Genomic DNA, 19,042 nt, shown 5'->3' with positions numbered 1-19,042 from the left:
CTAACCCTCCACCTACAGTCACACACATACATATAATATAGATCAATACTAACCCTCCACCTACAGTCACACACATACATATATACATATAATATAGATTAATACTAACCCTCCACCTACAGTCACACACACACACATATACATATAATATAGATCAATACTAACCCTCCACCTACAATCACACACATACATATAATATAGATCAATACTAACAATTCATACAATATACCGAGCTACGAATCACCGGGATGCGTTTCCACTTGGGAGTCCTTCTGACCATGATGGAGGGAGAAGACTAAAATAGGTGGTGCTTGCTGCCCAATTCCATTCATTTTGTGAATAAAATATTGTTTAAATTCAATCGGGATAAATAAATGAATATTTATTCAGTGTATACATTCAAACAAACAAACATACATAAATACGTTGTACCAAGGATAACCCATGGGAGCTCGAAAGTTTAATTATTTCCAATGGGGTCCTTTGATGCACGGATGTTTGCGCCAAGGGGTCACTTATGTGGGAAGAAAACGGAGGTACCCGGAGGAAACCCACGTGTCCGCGCGGGCGACCGTCATACCTACTCACATACAACCACTGTCGATCACGGGGATCGAACTCGGGTCGCAGCGATGAGAAGCGAGAGCGACTTCGGCGCTACCCGGACAACCATGTTGACTCGGTGAGAAGTATTTTTGGAATTTTACATAAAATAAATTTTCTGGAGAAAAACTGCATCGGAAAACCATGCTTACGTGATATGCGTATTGGTACGGAAGTGAACGAAAGGTTGTATACATTTACTAAATGTTACATTGTGTGACAAACATATGGTATTTTCATTCGATGATCAACCTCCTTGGTCATATGGCCAGTCAATTTGCATAGTTCAAAGATATATAAACATGTAATTTACCGATGAGGAAAGTGCAGGAGTGGCGAGTGGGCGAACGAAAACATTTATTGCCACTCCTAATCTTAAAACAATGTCAAACCAACTCGACACAATTCTAAATATGATTCTTGCTAATGATATTTATTGCTCGTCCTATAAATATTTATAAATCAGTTAATTTACTATATATGGGTATTTTATTTTTGTCCAATCAAAACTGACTTTGAAAAATTAAAGTCTGAGTTCATGCAATTAATTTCGGGTTAGATTTAAACAATGTTCCATTCACAAATAAGTGAATGGAATTGGGTAGCGCAGGCACAGCCTATTTTAGCCCTCTCCCTACATTAAGTTCACATGCAGAATTATCATGTAAACAAAATGAAATATATAGAAAAAAAAATATATATATAAAACAATGAAATAAAATTTCTGAATTTAACAATATTATCACAGCCAATTCTTTTCCCTGTTTCTAATTATACACAATAATGTACTATATAACATTATTTTCTTTAATACATGTAATTATTGACACATGTAATGATTTTGTAATTACTGAGCTATGGATGTGTCCAATCCAGGGGCCCCTGGCACTCTAGGCGAGGATTATTTAAAATGGGGTACTTCATAAAAAAAGAAAGGAAATTAGCCTTAGATCTATATAATTTCGAATGCTTTCAAATGATTCCAAAACAATATTGTGATTTTCTTTAATTTTCATATAAAACTTCATTCTTCTCACTTTACTGATACAATGAAAAAAATATCTAAATTCAATATTGGTTTTTTAGGATAATTGTATCAAATTTTAAAATCACATAACGTTATCTCAAAATCAAAAGTTAGGGTCTAAATATGTTTGCTTAGTATTATAGTATAATACCAAAAAAATTGCTATAGCTGCAGAACGCATGCGAATGAAATTCTTCGTGTGAACACATCTTTTTAGACTTGTATATTATTAGTATTATAGGTGGTTAAATCTTTATGGGTTTTTTACCATCATTTTAACATGATTTTTTCAAGTGTATAATTGTATATTTATTTCAACTATTGTATTTTATATCATTTGATTGTACGGCGTGGAACTTTCTTCATGCACATCATGTTTTAGATTTTAGTAATTTTACTTCCCATTATTGATGTTTTGCTAGCATTGTTTTGATATTCTAACCCGACCCTCGGGTATTCGATGTCAACAGGAAATAATACCATAAACGAAAACTGACACACATAATCGTTATAGTCAACACAATTATAAATTGATATCGATACGATGTAGGCGATATCGACAAAATCGAAGATCTCCAGTCATGGTTTGATATCGATACGATATCATCGAGTCAGAAAACCTGAACATTCTGAAACAGATCGAGACAGAGAACCTCAATAACCGTGATATCGACTAAACAAAACCTTATTGTTACAGCCTCGGTACACGAACCAATGAAATAGTCGATATTTATCCCGATATTATTGATCACAGATTTCGACAGAAATTCAAAGGATCTGAGAGAATTGATGGTGGATATGATGGATCAAGTTAACGTTAAGCTCTTAGTTAGGTTTTTGGAAAGAAACAACGGATTGTTCATCGTTAGGACTCGCGGTTGTAGCCATGCAGGAGACGATTCAAGACAGTAGGACAGATTTAGACAAAGTGCAGGTAGGTTGCGTCTTTTATTTACCTTCAGTGTGTGTAAAATAAAATAAAAATGGACTGACGGATTTTTTTTCACTTGAGAGATTTCTGTTGTGGGATTTTAATGAAGACTCGCACCGGTACCCTGACATGAACATGTAAATTTTTCGAGCCTCGAAACCAGCCTCGCTTATATAATCATGCCGAGTCATAGCCGTGATGGAAGTTGCCAGGAAACAACATGTTAACTTATCATCATGAAGTAAATACATGTAGGCTTATAACTCTGCCTACATGTTTTCGCTTCCAATATCATATAACTTTATTTTATAAATTCGCCATGCAGAAGTTGCAGACGGTATTTAAAACTGTATAAAATGAAACAACAGAACGATATATGTATTAAGGTTTCTCTTTTATAAATTGATGAAATTTTTGTTTCTTACAAAATAAACTGTATAAATATCCTACTGCGTTTATTTCTGTTATGATGTCATTGCAGTGGCGGATCCATGGTTTACGAAAGGGTGTGTGTGAAAGTCAAGTATTAGCCAAAATGCTTAGCCATTTTGGGTGCCAATCTGGAATTTTACTCACACTATTTCTATTATTTAAATTTGTGGCGAGAGGGGGGGTCTAAATCCCCCACTGCATTCCATAAGCAAGAAGCCAGGTGAAAATACAGGAACTGACTTTTGAAGCGGTGATTGTATTCATACGCAAGAACAAACTGATCACATGACCAAATTCATGTCACACGAAATTGAACATCAATATCATTAGTACTCTCATATAAGGAAGTGCATTGGCAAATGTGAATATTGATAAATGAATCTTATTGCATATATGTTTATCTATTGATTTATAGGATGTAAATGTTAAGCAAGAAAAATGTCCCTCGTTTCTTCAAATCCATTCATATGCGAAGCCAGAAACATGGGTAAAATTTCATATAATAACAATAGTTTATGTATAACATTTAAATCAATCTAATTAAAATTAGATGTTAGATCCGCTCGCGTACTCGCATCTAACATCTAATTTTAATTAGATTGCATTTAAATAAAAAAAAAACCAATAACACCCCTGCTAGTCAGTTCATAAGATTTTTGTTCAGTATTATCATAAAATTGAATTGTACTCATGAAAATTTCATCAATACAGATGTTCTTTCTTATTCTAAGCTTACTTATACAACCCCGAAGAAAGCAATACAGAAGAGACCAAGGGAGACCCCAACAGGGGCCACACCAAAACAAAGTGATAAGAAACAGGTACTTATACCTTTTTTCTAACGTCATATTATATATATGTATATGTATGGTTGATAAATATAGAATAAGAATAATTTTATGACTGTGACAATTAAACACAATAATAAGTGAAAGAATGTTTGATTTATGTTTTATGCCATGGTTTGATATCTATCACATATATGTGTCTGGTAAGAGGCCTTAATACCCAATATTAAATATCTATTACTCATTTCCCAAAAAATTTTGTTGAAAAATTTCTTGACATCTATGTCATTTTCCACACCACCCACTTTATTGAAATTTATTTACTTATTACACTTATTGTTTATCTAAAGCTATATACTGTACATGTAACATTAATGCAATCTGATTAAAATCAGATCTTTGATCCGCACCGTTATTCTTTTAACAATAATAGAGTGGATCAAAGATCTAATTTTAGTCAGATTGGTATTAAAGGGACTGTATCATATTTTTTTTTTTCAATATTTTTCATTTTAAACACTAAAGATTTAACTCATTTAAAGTTGACAATTAAAATTTGGACTTCCTTAATGCAAGGATAAGAACAATATTTTAGCCATAACTATGTGTCATGTACACAAGACCCGAGCCTTGTTTGTGTTGACAAAGTAGAGAAATATTAAATTTGTAATGTAAACATCCTAATTTTGCACAGATATGACACATTTTATCTATGGAATACTTGAAATGTGATATATATCATAAACTTATATCGATAACCATACATTTGATAAACTTTGTAAACAATCAGATACCTCAATCTTTGTTTACACAAGAAATGATATAAAATTCTATATAATGAAGAATTACCTAATTATTTTGTGAAAGATTTTAGATATATAAAACAGTAAAATAATAAAGACAAAATTTTGAGAAAAATCATGAATCATTCCCTTTAATCTTCAGATTAACTTTATTGTTTTTCTTATACATAAAGATGAATAATATTTGCCTGTCAATTTATTCAATGAAAACCTCAGAGTTGAATGAATGCACCAAAATCAAGTAAGCCCTGAATGCATTATTTAGAATGTAGGATCAAGATGGTCCAACTCTGAGAAGGACTTTTTGATTAAATATATGGAAGATCCTGATGCTTCCTGTATTTCCAACAGTTACTGGATGGGGTGTGCGGGCACAATGAGGGATAAGTTGAACACCTCTCGGACAAGTGAATATATTTTTTTATATTGATACATGCGATTATCTTTGATGTAAATCATATATAAATGTGAAACCAAAATGGTCTTGCATATAATGCTATATGTGATAAGACCTTTTACAAAGTTTTCAGGTGATAAAGTTTTTATTTCTAAGACCCGATGAAATATTGTAAAATGAACCTGATGTATAAGGTGACACCATTATCAATATGATTGTAACTTTGAGCAATGTATCATTTGTAATGAAATTGGCTGTTATCATTTTGGGTAATGATGAGTTTGTCATTATATTCACATGTTTTTTAAAGGTTATTCTTGTCGCTATTATTATAACCGGAACATAAAGGCCACACAGCACCAGGACCCTACCTATTGCAGCACAACTGAAATTGATGAATCTGTACATCCTGTTGGAGATCATTGGAAAGAAGATTCTGGTGTCCAACCTGAAATATCATTGCCATCAAAATGGTTGGTAGAAATGATGTACATGTATTTTATTTAGTGTACTAGTGATTACTTTTGAATTGAGTACCCTTTCATTATTTTAAGTTGTATGGCCCAAATTTTGTCAAAAACACTTTTTAATTATCACGGGTATGCATTAATAAGATATGAAATAATGTGATTATGTCAATTTTTTTTCTGAATTAAAATATATTTAAAGGTCAACAGGGGATGCTTACTCCTCCTAGGCACCTGATCCCACCTTTGGTGTGTCCAGGGGTCCGTGTTTGCCCAACTATCTATTTTGTATTGCTTATAGGAGTTATGAGATTGATCACTGTTCGTTATCTTCACCTTACATTAATGGTAGTAGCTGATGATTCATTTAGAAATCCATTTACATGCATTATGAGTCTAGATGGGCATTGGTGTAAATGTAAATGCTCTCAATGCAGCTTCCATTTATGGTTCCTCATCAACTTTTGATTAACAAAACAGGTAGCGTAACGATAAAGTGCTCAAGAAAACATGATATTTTTTTATTCATGTCCCAACCAGCATTAAACTGACATCGAAGGTGATTATGAAAGTATGTTGAAACTGTTATTTACAGACAAATAAAAGTTAATATAATGCATGATGTCACTAGGGAATTTAACATAAAGATTTATATTTCATTGAAAATGAATATACCTGTTCAGTTCATGATTTTAAAAGCAAAATTAACATACATATATAACTTGTTTTTCAACAATAGTAGTATACCTAAAGATGATGATATAAATCTGGCTACTGAGGACAAGAAAAGTGCAACATCGGCTCTTAAAGATCGTGAACAGAGGTGGCTAGCAACAGAAGTTAACGATCTTGCTAAAACTCTAATCAAGGACAAAGAATTGAAAAATGCTTTATGGAGATTATTTCTGCAAGAAATAGAAGAGGATGCCCAGGTTATGACTGAACGTAAACTGACATGTTTGAGCAATACCTGTTATGAAGGTTTGGCTCAGTTTGACTGGTTTTGTGTTGTAGAAGAAATGTTGAGATTTCAACCATTATTGACTGATGTTCTGTTGACAGTGTCAACTAGTAAGAAGAATATTTAAAGTGATAACCACTATAGTAGTATAACCAAGGAATTTGGTCTTATCTATGGAATTTTAATGAAGCGACGGTACAAGGACCTTTCTCGCATTCAAATAGTCATGGCTATGGTTCTTGCAGATGAAAAGGTTCACCAAAAGGCAAGCTAAATTGTAGAACGCTTTTGTTGTTACTGAGTTTTGTTTTCAGATTTTTTCTTAAATCAGCTGATACTGGTATAATCCAACAACTGATTCTAATCATTCGTGGGACTGAAATTGATATGTATCTGAATTTATGTAAAAATCATTTTAACGTAGTTCCACACTCCTGTGATGTCATAAGATTTTGCAAAGTCAATAATTTAATGACTGGAACATAAATTTTGTTGGAGTCTTTTTCAATAGTTATTGTAAAAAATCTTGTTAGCCATAAAACATTTCAAAAGTCTTAGTTATATTTGAATAGTCAATGATGTGTTTCAAAATGTTGAATCCAAGGACAATAACTCTGTTTACATTAAATTATTTATCAAGTCCATTATGCAATAGATTTCCTATATTTTTCACAAACATTTTACCAAGGTGACAAGGAATTATTATCTGTGTCTTTTCATGAAATTACATAGAATTTTAATCCATGAGTGGTTTTGAATAGCTCAGCTGTATGGTGCCAGACTTAGGTTTTTTATAGGGGTATACATACTCTGGAAGCTATAGATTTGAAATTATTAAGGAAAGGTATGGATTTTTTCCCATAAATAAATATAACATATGTACATCTACTAATAAAAACAGAAAAAATGATATGTAAACCATGCTATAAGGAAATTGTGTCCATATTTGTTTGTTTTTTAACATTTTGGAGAATAAGGCTAATTCAATAATTTTGCACTTATTGTACTAAAACTTGATGAACAGATTGAAAATGACATGTGTTTTAGTTATTAACATGTTTCCTGATAAATAAATGCAATTTAAATAAAAAATTTTGTTTTTATTTTAAAATAACAACAGATAACTGTTTCCAATGAATTTCATAAAAATCTACATAGGGATGCATTACTTCAGTAGTGTCTGTAATGAAAATTAATATGGAAATCCTTAACTATTTTGCCTTTTCTCATTACTCTGAATGTTAATTTATTGATTCCAAACAAACAAAATGCTACCTAAACCCCAAAAATCCAGGACTAAGGACCCACCTTAAATGGATTTCTAATCAGAAGAAGCTGATTTATTTTATTTTGTAGGTTGTTGACAAATTTCAAGTACTGATTGTAACTCATGACACCATAATATGTGCTTATGTGTAAAATAGAACCATATGCCATTTTATGGGAAGCTTGAGTTTTCTATTTTTCTTCAAACCACTGAATAGTACCAGTTAGTTGTTATTGTTACTAATAATATCACGGATGGAGGTAAGATTTTGTTTCCAAATAAGTAATCATTTCCCATGTTTGTGAATTCCTTTTCATGATGAACATTTATTATTTAAGAATGTTTTGTTAATGACATTTACATGTACATTGTACATACACAAGAGGTAAATTTTTGCTATCTGCACGATGATGAAATACATGTCTGTTGAAGGAGGCCCTCTATAGTTTCATATTTATGATGCAATGGAACTAAACCCATTCTTCTTCCATTTCTATAACTGCAGTGAATAGAAAATAAAAGGGGAGCTTTAGAAAATTCAATAGTTTGAAATGTCAATCAACTTTCAGATTTGTTTTGTATTTCACTGAAACATAGAACAGTGTTAGTCAAAAGCAAAATTACTGTAGATCATTTGCAATTCAGAAACACATATATACATGCATGTGAAATCTTATAATTTTTATTAGGTGTATGACAGACTTCAAACAGTTGGTGTTACTGTGTCACACAGCACCGTGCTGAAAGTTCAGCAGCAGATTGGCGGCAAGTTTAATGCAGAACTCATTGATGCTGTTAAATCAGGTATGCGGTTCCGTATTGTGGGCGACAATGTCAATTTCAAGGTTGGAGTGAGTCGGCAAAGGGACGACAAAGTGGGCCATATGGAACATTGGTTTGGGTCTGCAGCAATCATACAGCACACAAATTTCAACAATTTTGCCATGCAAAGTCCACAGAAGCCACTCTTGCAGATGCCACCCAGTGCGTTTTTCCCAGTCAAGAAGATATGACCATCATCAAGCAGGAATGTGTTGTTCTTGTGATGGAAGTACTTGTTGAACATAGACCTGCATTTAGTCGTTTCAAGCCTCTACTACTTGATATGAAAAGAAAGCTTCAGCCTCCACTTGATGTCTTTGACACAACAAAAAAAAAACAACAATACAGTGATACCTTTGCCCCTACTTTGTAAAAATGAGCAGAAGTATGCAGAGGTTGTTGATGTGTTAGACAGTTATGAACAACTTATTGAAGACATTTACACAAAACCTGTTATTCAAGTGAATTACGCTACAAAGGTTCATATAGGTGGAGACCAGCTCACCAGAGAGCGTTTTTCTGGTGCAAAACGATTAAGGGCTACTGCTCTTAGTAGCAGAGAGAAATTTCAACATCTGACACCTATAACATTTGAGTTTTTTCATCTGCAGATGAACTTTCTCAATATGATTCACAAACTGTTGTACAACAAGGACAGTACTGAGGCCGGCACATTGCATGCTGAGAAAATCAAATTGAGGCGTTCACAAGTATCCGAGGATGTGAAAAATAATTATCATATTATCTGTCACCAATGGGCATGTTATATCTGCAGTTCTCAAGCACTTTGAAATGGAGAGTGTGGATTCTTCTCTTTCAGATACATTTACAGAGATAGATTATTCTAGGATTACATGTGAAGAGAATCACTCCCTTATCAAGAAATACAACATTTTCTAAACTTGTGGCTTGTGCATATGTTTGAATAGCCTGTCTTAAAACACATTTCTTCTTCTCATCTAAAGGAGTCTCATATTGCCAGTCACACTTCAGTTTTGCATTGCATACATCACAGCATAAAGCATTGGTCAAACTGTCAGTGTCGCTTGTAAAACCAAAATAAGTATCAACTGCAGTTTTACGACATACAGTGTCATTTTCACAATACTCTTTTACTGATTTACAGACACCTTGTCGTCCCAAATCACAGTTATTGAAAAATATCACTGCGGCGCATTGCTCCCCACTTCTGCCTGCTCTGCCAACTTGTTGTATGTAAGCTATATGAAAATAAAAATTCCTTTAAAGCAATTTATTGCATGTATGAATATTGAAATGTTACATAATTGATTCCATATATATATATATATATAGATAGATAGATAGATATATATATATATATATATATATATATATATATATATATATATATATAATCCAAATAGAAAGAGTTGATATCACACAGTCAAAATAATTCAATAAAAAAATCAGGAAAATATACAGTTCCAAAAAATATTTTTTATTAATAATATATTTATTATTACTATATTAAATATATAATATATATATATAATATATAATATATAATATTATTATAATATTATAATATTATAATATATAATATATAATTATAATATATTTTATATTACTGAATTATATATAATTTAAATATATTTTGGAACTGTATATTTTCCTGATTTTTTTATTGAATTATATATATATATATATATATATATATATATATATATATATATATACTGCACTGACACATATAGTCAACAGGTTGCGATTCTTTCAACATGTTCAAGGAGTACATGTTGTTTTTTAAATTCTCACCTTCCAAGTTCTTTGGTGGGCCTACGTGTATAACTCTGACCACATGCCGCAAATCAGCACCCATACCCAAAGCAATGGTAGTGAACACTGGTTTTAGTGAACTTTCTGGCGATATCAAAAGGTTCTTGAAGATGATATTCTTAAGTTATAATATTTAATATGATTATTTAAAGGATCTTGAATGCATGTACATTGATTGTAGTAATATAAAATGTCCAGAAAAGTTAAGAACTTTAACCTCAACCTTCAACCCCTGACCTTGACAATAGACTTTCTTTGCTTTAAACAACCACTTTTAATGAGACATGATTCAGCTGCAGTAATATACTTGTTTTATTATGTTCAACCCCCCCCCCCCCCCTAAAAGTTGACGAACATTGAAAAAGATACCCATTGCTATACTATGATATAGATCGGTATAAAATATTTTACCTCATCTCCCTTCTCAATGCAGGAATGGTACATTGCTACGCGTTGGTTCTTGACCTCTTGGTCTCCAACAAACATGTCTGTGCCTAAACTTTTACATGCCAGTTCGAAACTGTAACCAACCCAGTCCATATTTCCACTAGCATATACTAATGTTAAGGGAAATTCTTGGCCCTTGGACTTCAGCTCACACAGTAATGGGACATATACATAATCATAAGTATCCTTTGTGGAGACTGAAGTTGTAAGTGGCGGTCTTGTGACTACAATAAGAGACACATTATCACGTGTTGGTTTAGAACATACAAATTTAACATTTTTCATCAACTGTTGGCAAGATATTTCCTTTTGACCATCTTTTGACAATGTTGCACTGAGTGTCAGAATTTTGGCACGAGGTAGTACTGATTTTAACTGCTTTATTTCTTTAAACATTGGCCTATACTCATCACCCCAATCAATAATACAATGGGCTTCATCAACCACAATCACACACACTTTGTTTTGGACAACATCGGACATTAATATTTTGTACACCTCCTTATTATCAATAATATTCTCAGGATGGCTATACATGTATGTGCTTGTTTGTAATGCTAACTATTCTTCTTCACTCATTTTGTTTTTAATTGTCACAGCATCTGGACCTAATTTGGTTTGTTGGTTGATAATTACATTCAAAGGTTCAATAACAATCACACAATCACTCTTGTTGAATTTCTTCCCTAGGAACACTGGAAGTAATTCATAAACTAAGCTTTTCCCATAGCCAGTACGAAGCATGCACACCACATCAGAGGATAAGTTTCCAAAGTGAGATAAAGTTTCATGTTGAAGTGGTTTGAGTTCACTGATTTCAGTGTCATACTTTGCGTTAAATAAGTCAAGAATATCCTGAATTTCATCATTTGTCATTTCCTGAAAAGTTGAAAAGTAGCAGATCATAATTAAAAATTGCAGAATATTAGAAACATGTTTATATAATGTTTAGGACTTTTACTTTTAAACTACTATAAATACAAAGCAATTTTACTATTATAAATACTCATTTTAACACAGATCTCTGGTCAGATTCGAACTGACATCTACATACCAAATGGTATGTCGCACTACCTTTGTGCTACAAAAATTTTTATTGAACATTTAGAACAATGAAAATGGTTTGTAAATATTGATAATTGGTACACAAAAACCTTGGGAAATTCGAGTTGTTGAGCCTGCTTTATCAATGTGAAAGGTAACAAGAGATGGTTTAATGTGATTATATGGTATGTTGTGCTGACATGTCCCAAACATATGTTGAAATATTAAAGTGGTGGCAATGAAAATGGTTCTTCCTGCTAATTATTGGTACACAAAATCCCAAGGAATTCGAGTTGCTGGGCCTACTTCATCAGCATGAAAGGTATCGGAGATGGTTTGATGTGATTATATGGTATGTCTTGCTAATTCTCATCACATATGTTTTTAGCTCTGTCAGACTTTATTGCAGGTGTGTATTCTACATACTCACAACATAGATGTACCCTGTCGAGAAACACACACACCCCTCCATCCGTTTCAAATGTGTAGATGGATATAATTAATTGAATAATGCATAAAATGGTGGTACAAAATATCATCGGAGACCTTGGTAATGTTACCGGTGTGCTTAAATCCAAAGTGATACAGCTAGATTTACTATAATAGATCTATTTACTTCGATCCACGTTACTCACCATAGAATCCGCCATGTTGGAAATTGTTGTGTAGGAAGAAACCATTGGCTGGTGCGTGCCTGGCCTTCGTTTGCGGAGCATTATGGGAAGGCCAGGACACCAGGCTAACATCAATAGTTACACGTATCAACTGTCAAAAATAGACACCCCAACTTAATTCATGAATTACATGTACTACCGCTAATGATTCTGAACCCATTAATGTGTGTACATGATGACGAATAGGGATGATGAATTAAATCTTCTTCTTACAGATCTTCCTTTTATGTTCAATTGCATGATCAGCTACATGTGTAAAGAATATAAAAGCTTTAAATGTAGTAAACTTAGTAAGAAGGCCTACTTTAGACTTGACCTTTGACCTCATGACTAATAGATCTAAAATATATGTGTCTTTCAGCATTGATCAACTACCTTCCTATGTATGAAATAGGAAAGCTTTTTATTGATCAAATTATTAAGTCACAACAAAGTGATGACGGACAGACAGACACCCATACTTTATAATATTTCTGGCAGAAAAATGGAAATAAGGTCAACCCTGCTACTGTCACGTTTTCTTTTATAATACTTTTTCCATATACTGAAGTGACTGAAGCTAAGATGATGAGTAATAGGTTAGTAAAATGTTTATCCCTCAACGGAAATGCGTGACATTTAGAGAATTTCCAGTCTTGTAAATATTCTAAGGATGTTTATACCAGCCTATGGAAAATATAATTCTATGGAACAAAACATTTTCATTACCCTTCTTTTCATTTTCAGGGGACAGTTTTAACAGCACTTTCATAATCCTTCCTGTACTGGCATGCAAAGTTATTCAAAGAAAAAACATTCAATAACTTATATGCCATTTATATAAGCATATGTGCAAGGGACAAGTAGATATAATAGGTACATGCATCACTGAGTATTCGATTGAACTTGTCTGTGGATCGTGTTTAGAACCTGTACACACTCTAGGGGTGAAGGTTTGAGTATTTAGGCCTGTCAATTCTTGTAAAGTTGTGCAACAGAATTAAGTACAGTGATACCATAAGAAAGCAATTTGAAAGTTCTCATTCTGTTTAAAGGTGGTCTTTTCCAACAATGTGTGACTGTTTGGACGACACCTCTATGTCTACTGTCTACTCTTTTCAAACTTTGAGAATTTCCTGCTGAACTTTTGACGTTTGAATATAATTGATGGGTAATTCAATTTCACACGTGCATAAAAAAGATTTTATAACAATATAGGGGATGCTTACTTCTCCTAGGTACCTGATCCCACCTCTGGTGTGTCCAGGGGTCCGTGTTTGCCCAACTATCTATTTTGTGAACTGACAAGTTGACCCCTTTTCAAACGCTAGTATGTAGTTTTGTTGTAATATTATTCAGAGTGAATCATATACGTTGTATAATCAATCAACGTCAGACTAAATACTTGGAATATCTTTAATAATAGTTTTAATTCCGTCTGGAAGCTACCATGACGTCACAGAGTGACCTAATTCGTAACTATAAGCGATTGGCAGCTCACTTCATACTTGGAAAGAAAAGGTGTTGCACATCTCATGTTAATTCCCGATAGGTGTTGCGTGAGATATCGATAAAATAAAGTTATTCAAATATATGATAAAATAAATTGAAACTTATGTCTTGATTCAAACATTTTTGAAAATAAGTTTAAAAGACGTGTATTAACAACAATTAGCCAAACATAATTTGATTTCTATGACTTTTAGCGTTAAAATAGAGGGGTATCCCCGAATTTCAGAAAAACTGCCTCCGCGAAACAAAATGAATTTAGCATGAAAATGTTCTTCGAGTTTTTCACTAAAAACTGTCGCTTTGAAATTTTGTTTCACGAGGGCATTTTTTGTAAATACCCGAAATGTCTAACACTTTAAAGAAGGGGAAAATGAGTAATAATAATCTAAATGAAATAGAATAAACAAAAACAAAAAATTAAAAAAGCCAAGAAATAAGGTTCAATTTCCTTCTCTAAGTGCAATATCACAAGAATAATGTTTTGATCAGTTTTAAGGTATTTGAGATTTTAAGTCTATCGGGTATTTAGTGCGTTCATTAAAACGGCAGCTCTTGTCAACAGTTGATGCTGCTGAGGAAAAATAAGTCGTGTAACGTCTACACGAAGAACATCATTAAAATATGAGGAAGTAAGTAGCGTATAATTCATGTGAAATTTTAATTGACAGGTCCGAAATCTTCCATACTAGTCTGAATTTCGCTGCTGTCATAGGCGAGAAACGACTCCGTGACCTGGACCGGTAAATGTCCTAGTAAAAACAAACAAGTGAAATCGAGAGAACGATGGCGTATATCTTTGTTATTTTAAGACCCAGTGACTTGAAATCTGGCATGCAAGTAGTTAAAACATTAATCTATGCAAGGAAAACGACAAATTACGCATAGCTTACCTAGTTTAAGATTTTTTAGGCATTTGAAGCGAGTGGTTAGTTTTTTATCTGTGTCAGAGTTAGATCCCTTTCTATATTTATGGTATTACAGAGTTCGGGCCCAAAACGGGCTTAGCCCCTGTGCTTCGGATGAGACCGCAAAAACCGAGGTCCCGTGTCACAGCAGGTGTGGCACGATAAAGATCCCTCCCTGCTCAAAGGTCATAAGCGCCAAGGATAGGCCTAAATTTTGTAGGCCTTCACCTGCAATGGTGACGTCTCCATATTCATAAGTGAAATAAGAGGGACGTTAAACAATATTCAATCAATCATATTGATTTCCCTGTTAACGAGTTGCAGAAAGTTTAATGTTTTTTACACGTCCTTTCATCTGTTCTTGTCAGCGCAAGATAATTTCAAGTAACTTTGTGTTTAACAGAGACATAATTGTGTAGACGTGCGTATTCAAAGAAATTTCTTTTTTTGTTTTTTGTTCTAAGCCTAAAGGAATTATGTCCCTCTTCAACTTAAATGCTTGGCCACCGTCAGTTCTGTTCTTTTCAACGCATCTCACATAAACCTCATAACAGAATTTCATGTAACTCTGTAGTTAATAAGGATATACTGTGTATATATGTATATTCGCATTATTTCTGGAAGTCATGCACCTTTTGAACATAAAAGACCCGCTGAAATCCATGCCTCCTAAAGGAATCACAATGCTCCACATACTGAATGACAATGTTATGCATGAAATACAATAAATTCTTATGCCCTTGTGCTGCAGTTGTATTTTTTAACCAATCTAACTAGATGACACTACCCGAGCCATATGTAACTTTGTTTAAAAACGTAAATTATGTAAAGTGTTAAAACAGAATATTTTGATTATAACTGGTTTCACATAAATTGCTCCAAAAAAGTATGGGCATGTGAGCTTGCTCACTTCTTCATTGAAAGATATATTAACTGCTTATGATTTATCGAATTTAAAGTTGATTACTCTCCAACAGAATCAAGACAAACAAGATTGCTACGCGTTGCCATATGTCCTCCGCCGCAAAAAAAGTTGCAGCACAAAAGTCCCTTAACTCCTATAAAATTTGTAAAATCTAAATTGTGGTGGAATATTATCAACTACATATTGTTTCTAACAATCTTGCAAAATTTCAACAAAATCCATACAGCGGTCTCTGAGGAGTTACGTGGACATCGACAAAGTGTTCCTACATAGTTAGCATGTACAAATTCAACAAAGTCCCATAACTCCTGTAAAAATTGTTGAACTAAAATGCCGGCACACTATAATCAACTACATATGGTGACTAACAATCCTACAAAATATGAACAAAATCCATTGAGGGGTTTCTGAGGAGTTGCGTCTATAGTTTAGCATGAAGTCTATAAATTCAACAAAGCTCCATAACTCCTGTACAAATTGTCAAATCAAAATGGCGGCGTAATATACTACATATGGTGACTAACAATCCCACAAAATATGAACAAACTAATACAAGTCCAGGAAGTGATGGCTTCACTATTGAGTTTTTCAAATTGTTTTCGAAAGACCTGGGAATTTTCGTTACTAGGGTATTAAATTCTGGTTATAAAAGGGGAGAACTGTCAAGGGTCAATAATTGTTGGTTATTTCCCCTAAATATAACATAGGTGGCGCACTACCCGTTAACGTTCAATCTTTCTTCCGGTGTTAATAGTGTATAGTGCAGTGTAAGAGTAATCGAAGTGTCACGTCGAGGTTTTTTTTTATGCAAAATGCCGTCTTGTTGCAGCGTGCCGGGGTGCTCAAATCGCGGGGGCCTCAGCTTTCCAATGGATGAGACCGTCAAACGACAGTGGATTGTCCCTATTAAGCGAAATAGCGCTACAAAGAAGCACAAGTTCTGGTCACCACATCCACGCAGCGCCGTATGTCATCAACATTTCAAGGATGATGAATTTGAAAGGGAAACTAGATACGATGGGTTGATTCACTTGACAGCATTTTAATCTGATAATGATTCATAGATTGATTAATGTTGATTTTAATTGATGTTTTTAATCATTTGTTGTAATACTTGCAATTAATCAAGATTATTTGATGCATATCAAATAATCCACAATTAATCAAGATTGGCTAATACAGTTCGTACCGTTTACGAAATAAACCTGGTTCGAACTATCTCGCAGTATAGACAATTCCGCCTAACGGGGAACGAGTTAACTTTTGATTCTGCTGAAAACCTTAGATTGAACAATCTATTTGCCATCAAGTTAATTTATTAACATCGTTCAATCGGATACGCAGCCAAACAATATTTTGCCAGTGCAGCGACAGGATGAAACCAAAAAGGAACTGAAAGAAGGAAGATTGACTGATTGATTGTTTTCCCAAGGTGAAGATAACAAACTGTGACCAATCTCATAATTACTATAAGCAATACAATAAAACGTTCCCTACAAGAATAGAATCGTCACCATTGTCGGTGATGGGTTGCCAAACTTTGGCCTGTGCTCGGCGCATGCGGCCGCTTAGAGGGGAGCTAGTTTTATCGTGCCACTACCCACCACGCCTGCTGTTTCTCGGACCCTCGGTTTAATTTGGTGACCTCTTACAACAAGCAAGGGGCGATGTGGACCTTTCTAACTCGAATCCCCACAGGACTTGAGCTCAAGGCAAAGCATGGCTACCGAGTCGGTCAAGCAAAGGGTACCAGATTGTCGATCATGCGACATAATTCCAATGCTTCCTTACCCTTCATTCGCCCCATTCAGTATATTAGTCCGTTATATCGAGTTGCTTTGTATTCCTTCATCAATACATGTTATACACAAGTGTATCTGGATAACGTTCAGGTATACCTGATTGTGCCAAAATGGCGGCACAGCATAGACCAGGGGCTCGGACCTCAACCTACCACGAGGTTCAATTTGCAATGCGGCCAACCACTACGCTTATCTCGTCAGGTTTACTTGCTAGGCATTATTGGGCCCAAACATTTCAGGGTATGCAATGTAATGCTATTCACGGCCACAGGAGTTCACGGGCTTTACTACATCATGATTACAATTGTAGGTACCAAGGACCTAGCAGGTATCAATTTATGCAGAGTTATTAACTTCATAGTACTTATCTATTATTTTAAAAAAGTCGCTATGCAATTACGTGTTATTGACTTGCTATTTCAGTAATTTGCTTCTTTTTATTTTATGTAGTTTACAGATGATTCCGATAGTTTCCATTGCCTGGCGTTCACTATTTTCCTTGGTTTACGAAGTTTACAAGATTAAGTGCCTCCATTTTCAAGTACGCATGGTGGGAAAAACGAAATATCAAAGTTGTGGAAAACATTGTTCCAATGTCTGTGGCAGACTGGGGGATGTGTTGAAGTAGTTGATCTCTCATTCTGCACCAAAACCGGCTCTCCTCCCACTTACTACAAAAGGGGGCAGGCATTTCACGTGTACCCTCCAGGTGACCAATAAAGTAGGTCAAGGGTCAGTGGATATTAATGGAAAATAGCAATTTCTTGAATAAGTTGCTAAAGTTTTAATTTGTGGGGCTCTCAGCTAGATCATAGCTGGGGCCACATCCACCTCCTATACATGTAATAAGGGATGGGATGCTACAGTCTGGTGCATGTTGCGACAACTGTAGAGCGGTCTACAGCTTGTTCCGCACTTGCTAATTAAACCAGGTAGCATGCAGGAGACAGGTGAGATGCGCCGATATCTCTACCTCCCTTAGAACGTGGTCATCCGTTCAGGTTCGGGCATCTGTGTCCACATAAATATTAAACTTGTATCATTCTTGTTAATCCAGCTGCTAAGCAGCCTATGAGGGATTGCAAGGCAGCCAGCTAAGCCTCGACACACCTACTGGTTTATTCAGATACTAGGTCAAGGTCAACTATTCAATTCAGGCAGTAGGTCAAATGTCTTACGGCTGGTTGTGCTGTATATTAAAGTTTAATTTTTGAAGAATAGCTCCTCTAGTTAAATTTAACACACCCTAGGTCAGGTCATGGTCATGAAGCCAATTCTTTGATTTAAGCACGTAACATCGTTTTTCCTAATACGAAAGGGGAGCCTCCGTGGCCGAGTGGTTAGAGCATCGCGCTTAAAATCACACGGCCTCTCACCTCTGTCGGCGAGGGTAAGTGAGAAAGTTTACTTTCGGAAGGTCGGTGCTATGTGTCTGTGAATACTGTCGTCATGTAGCCCG

The 19,042-nt window shown here is 34.5% G+C and overlaps 1 protein-coding gene across 1 annotated transcript; it reads left to right on the top strand.

Moving 5' to 3' along the window:
- Nucleotides 1–6,113: 6,113 nt before the first annotated feature.
- LOC130047014 (uncharacterized) lies at nucleotides 6,114–9,289 on the top strand. Its single transcript, XM_056141130.1, has 4 exons — nucleotides 6,114–6,439; nucleotides 6,539–6,674; nucleotides 8,366–8,660; nucleotides 8,847–9,289. Exons 1-4 carry the CDS (start codon nucleotides 6,114–6,116, stop codon nucleotides 9,287–9,289), a joined length of 1,200 nt encoding a protein of 399 aa, XP_055997105.1.
- The last annotated feature ends 9,753 nt before the right edge of the window (nucleotides 9,290–19,042 follow it).

The sequence above is a fragment of the Ostrea edulis genome, chromosome 6 (assembly GCF_947568905.1).
Source record: "Ostrea edulis chromosome 6, xbOstEdul1.1, whole genome shotgun sequence".
Taxonomy (NCBI): domain Eukaryota; kingdom Metazoa; phylum Mollusca; class Bivalvia; order Ostreida; family Ostreidae; genus Ostrea; species Ostrea edulis.
Note: the sequence above shows the minus strand (reverse complement) of the source record. Positions and strands in the feature narration are given on the sequence as shown.

What these genes read in the sequence shown, in the direction of transcription:
- LOC130047014 (XM_056141130.1), top strand. Translation starts at nt 6,114, where the DNA reads ATGAATATACCTGTTCAGTTCATGATTTTAAAAGCAAAATTAACATAC. An exon ending in TGTTATGAAGGTTTGGCTCA is followed by an intron (nt 6,440 to 6,538) that starts GTTTGACTGGTT and finishes GAATATTTAAAG; the next exon opens with TGATAACCACTATAGTAGTA. An exon ending in ACTCTTGCAGATGCCACCCA is followed by an intron (nt 8,661 to 8,846) that starts GTGCGTTTTTCC and finishes ACAACAATACAG; the next exon opens with TGATACCTTTGCCCCTACTT.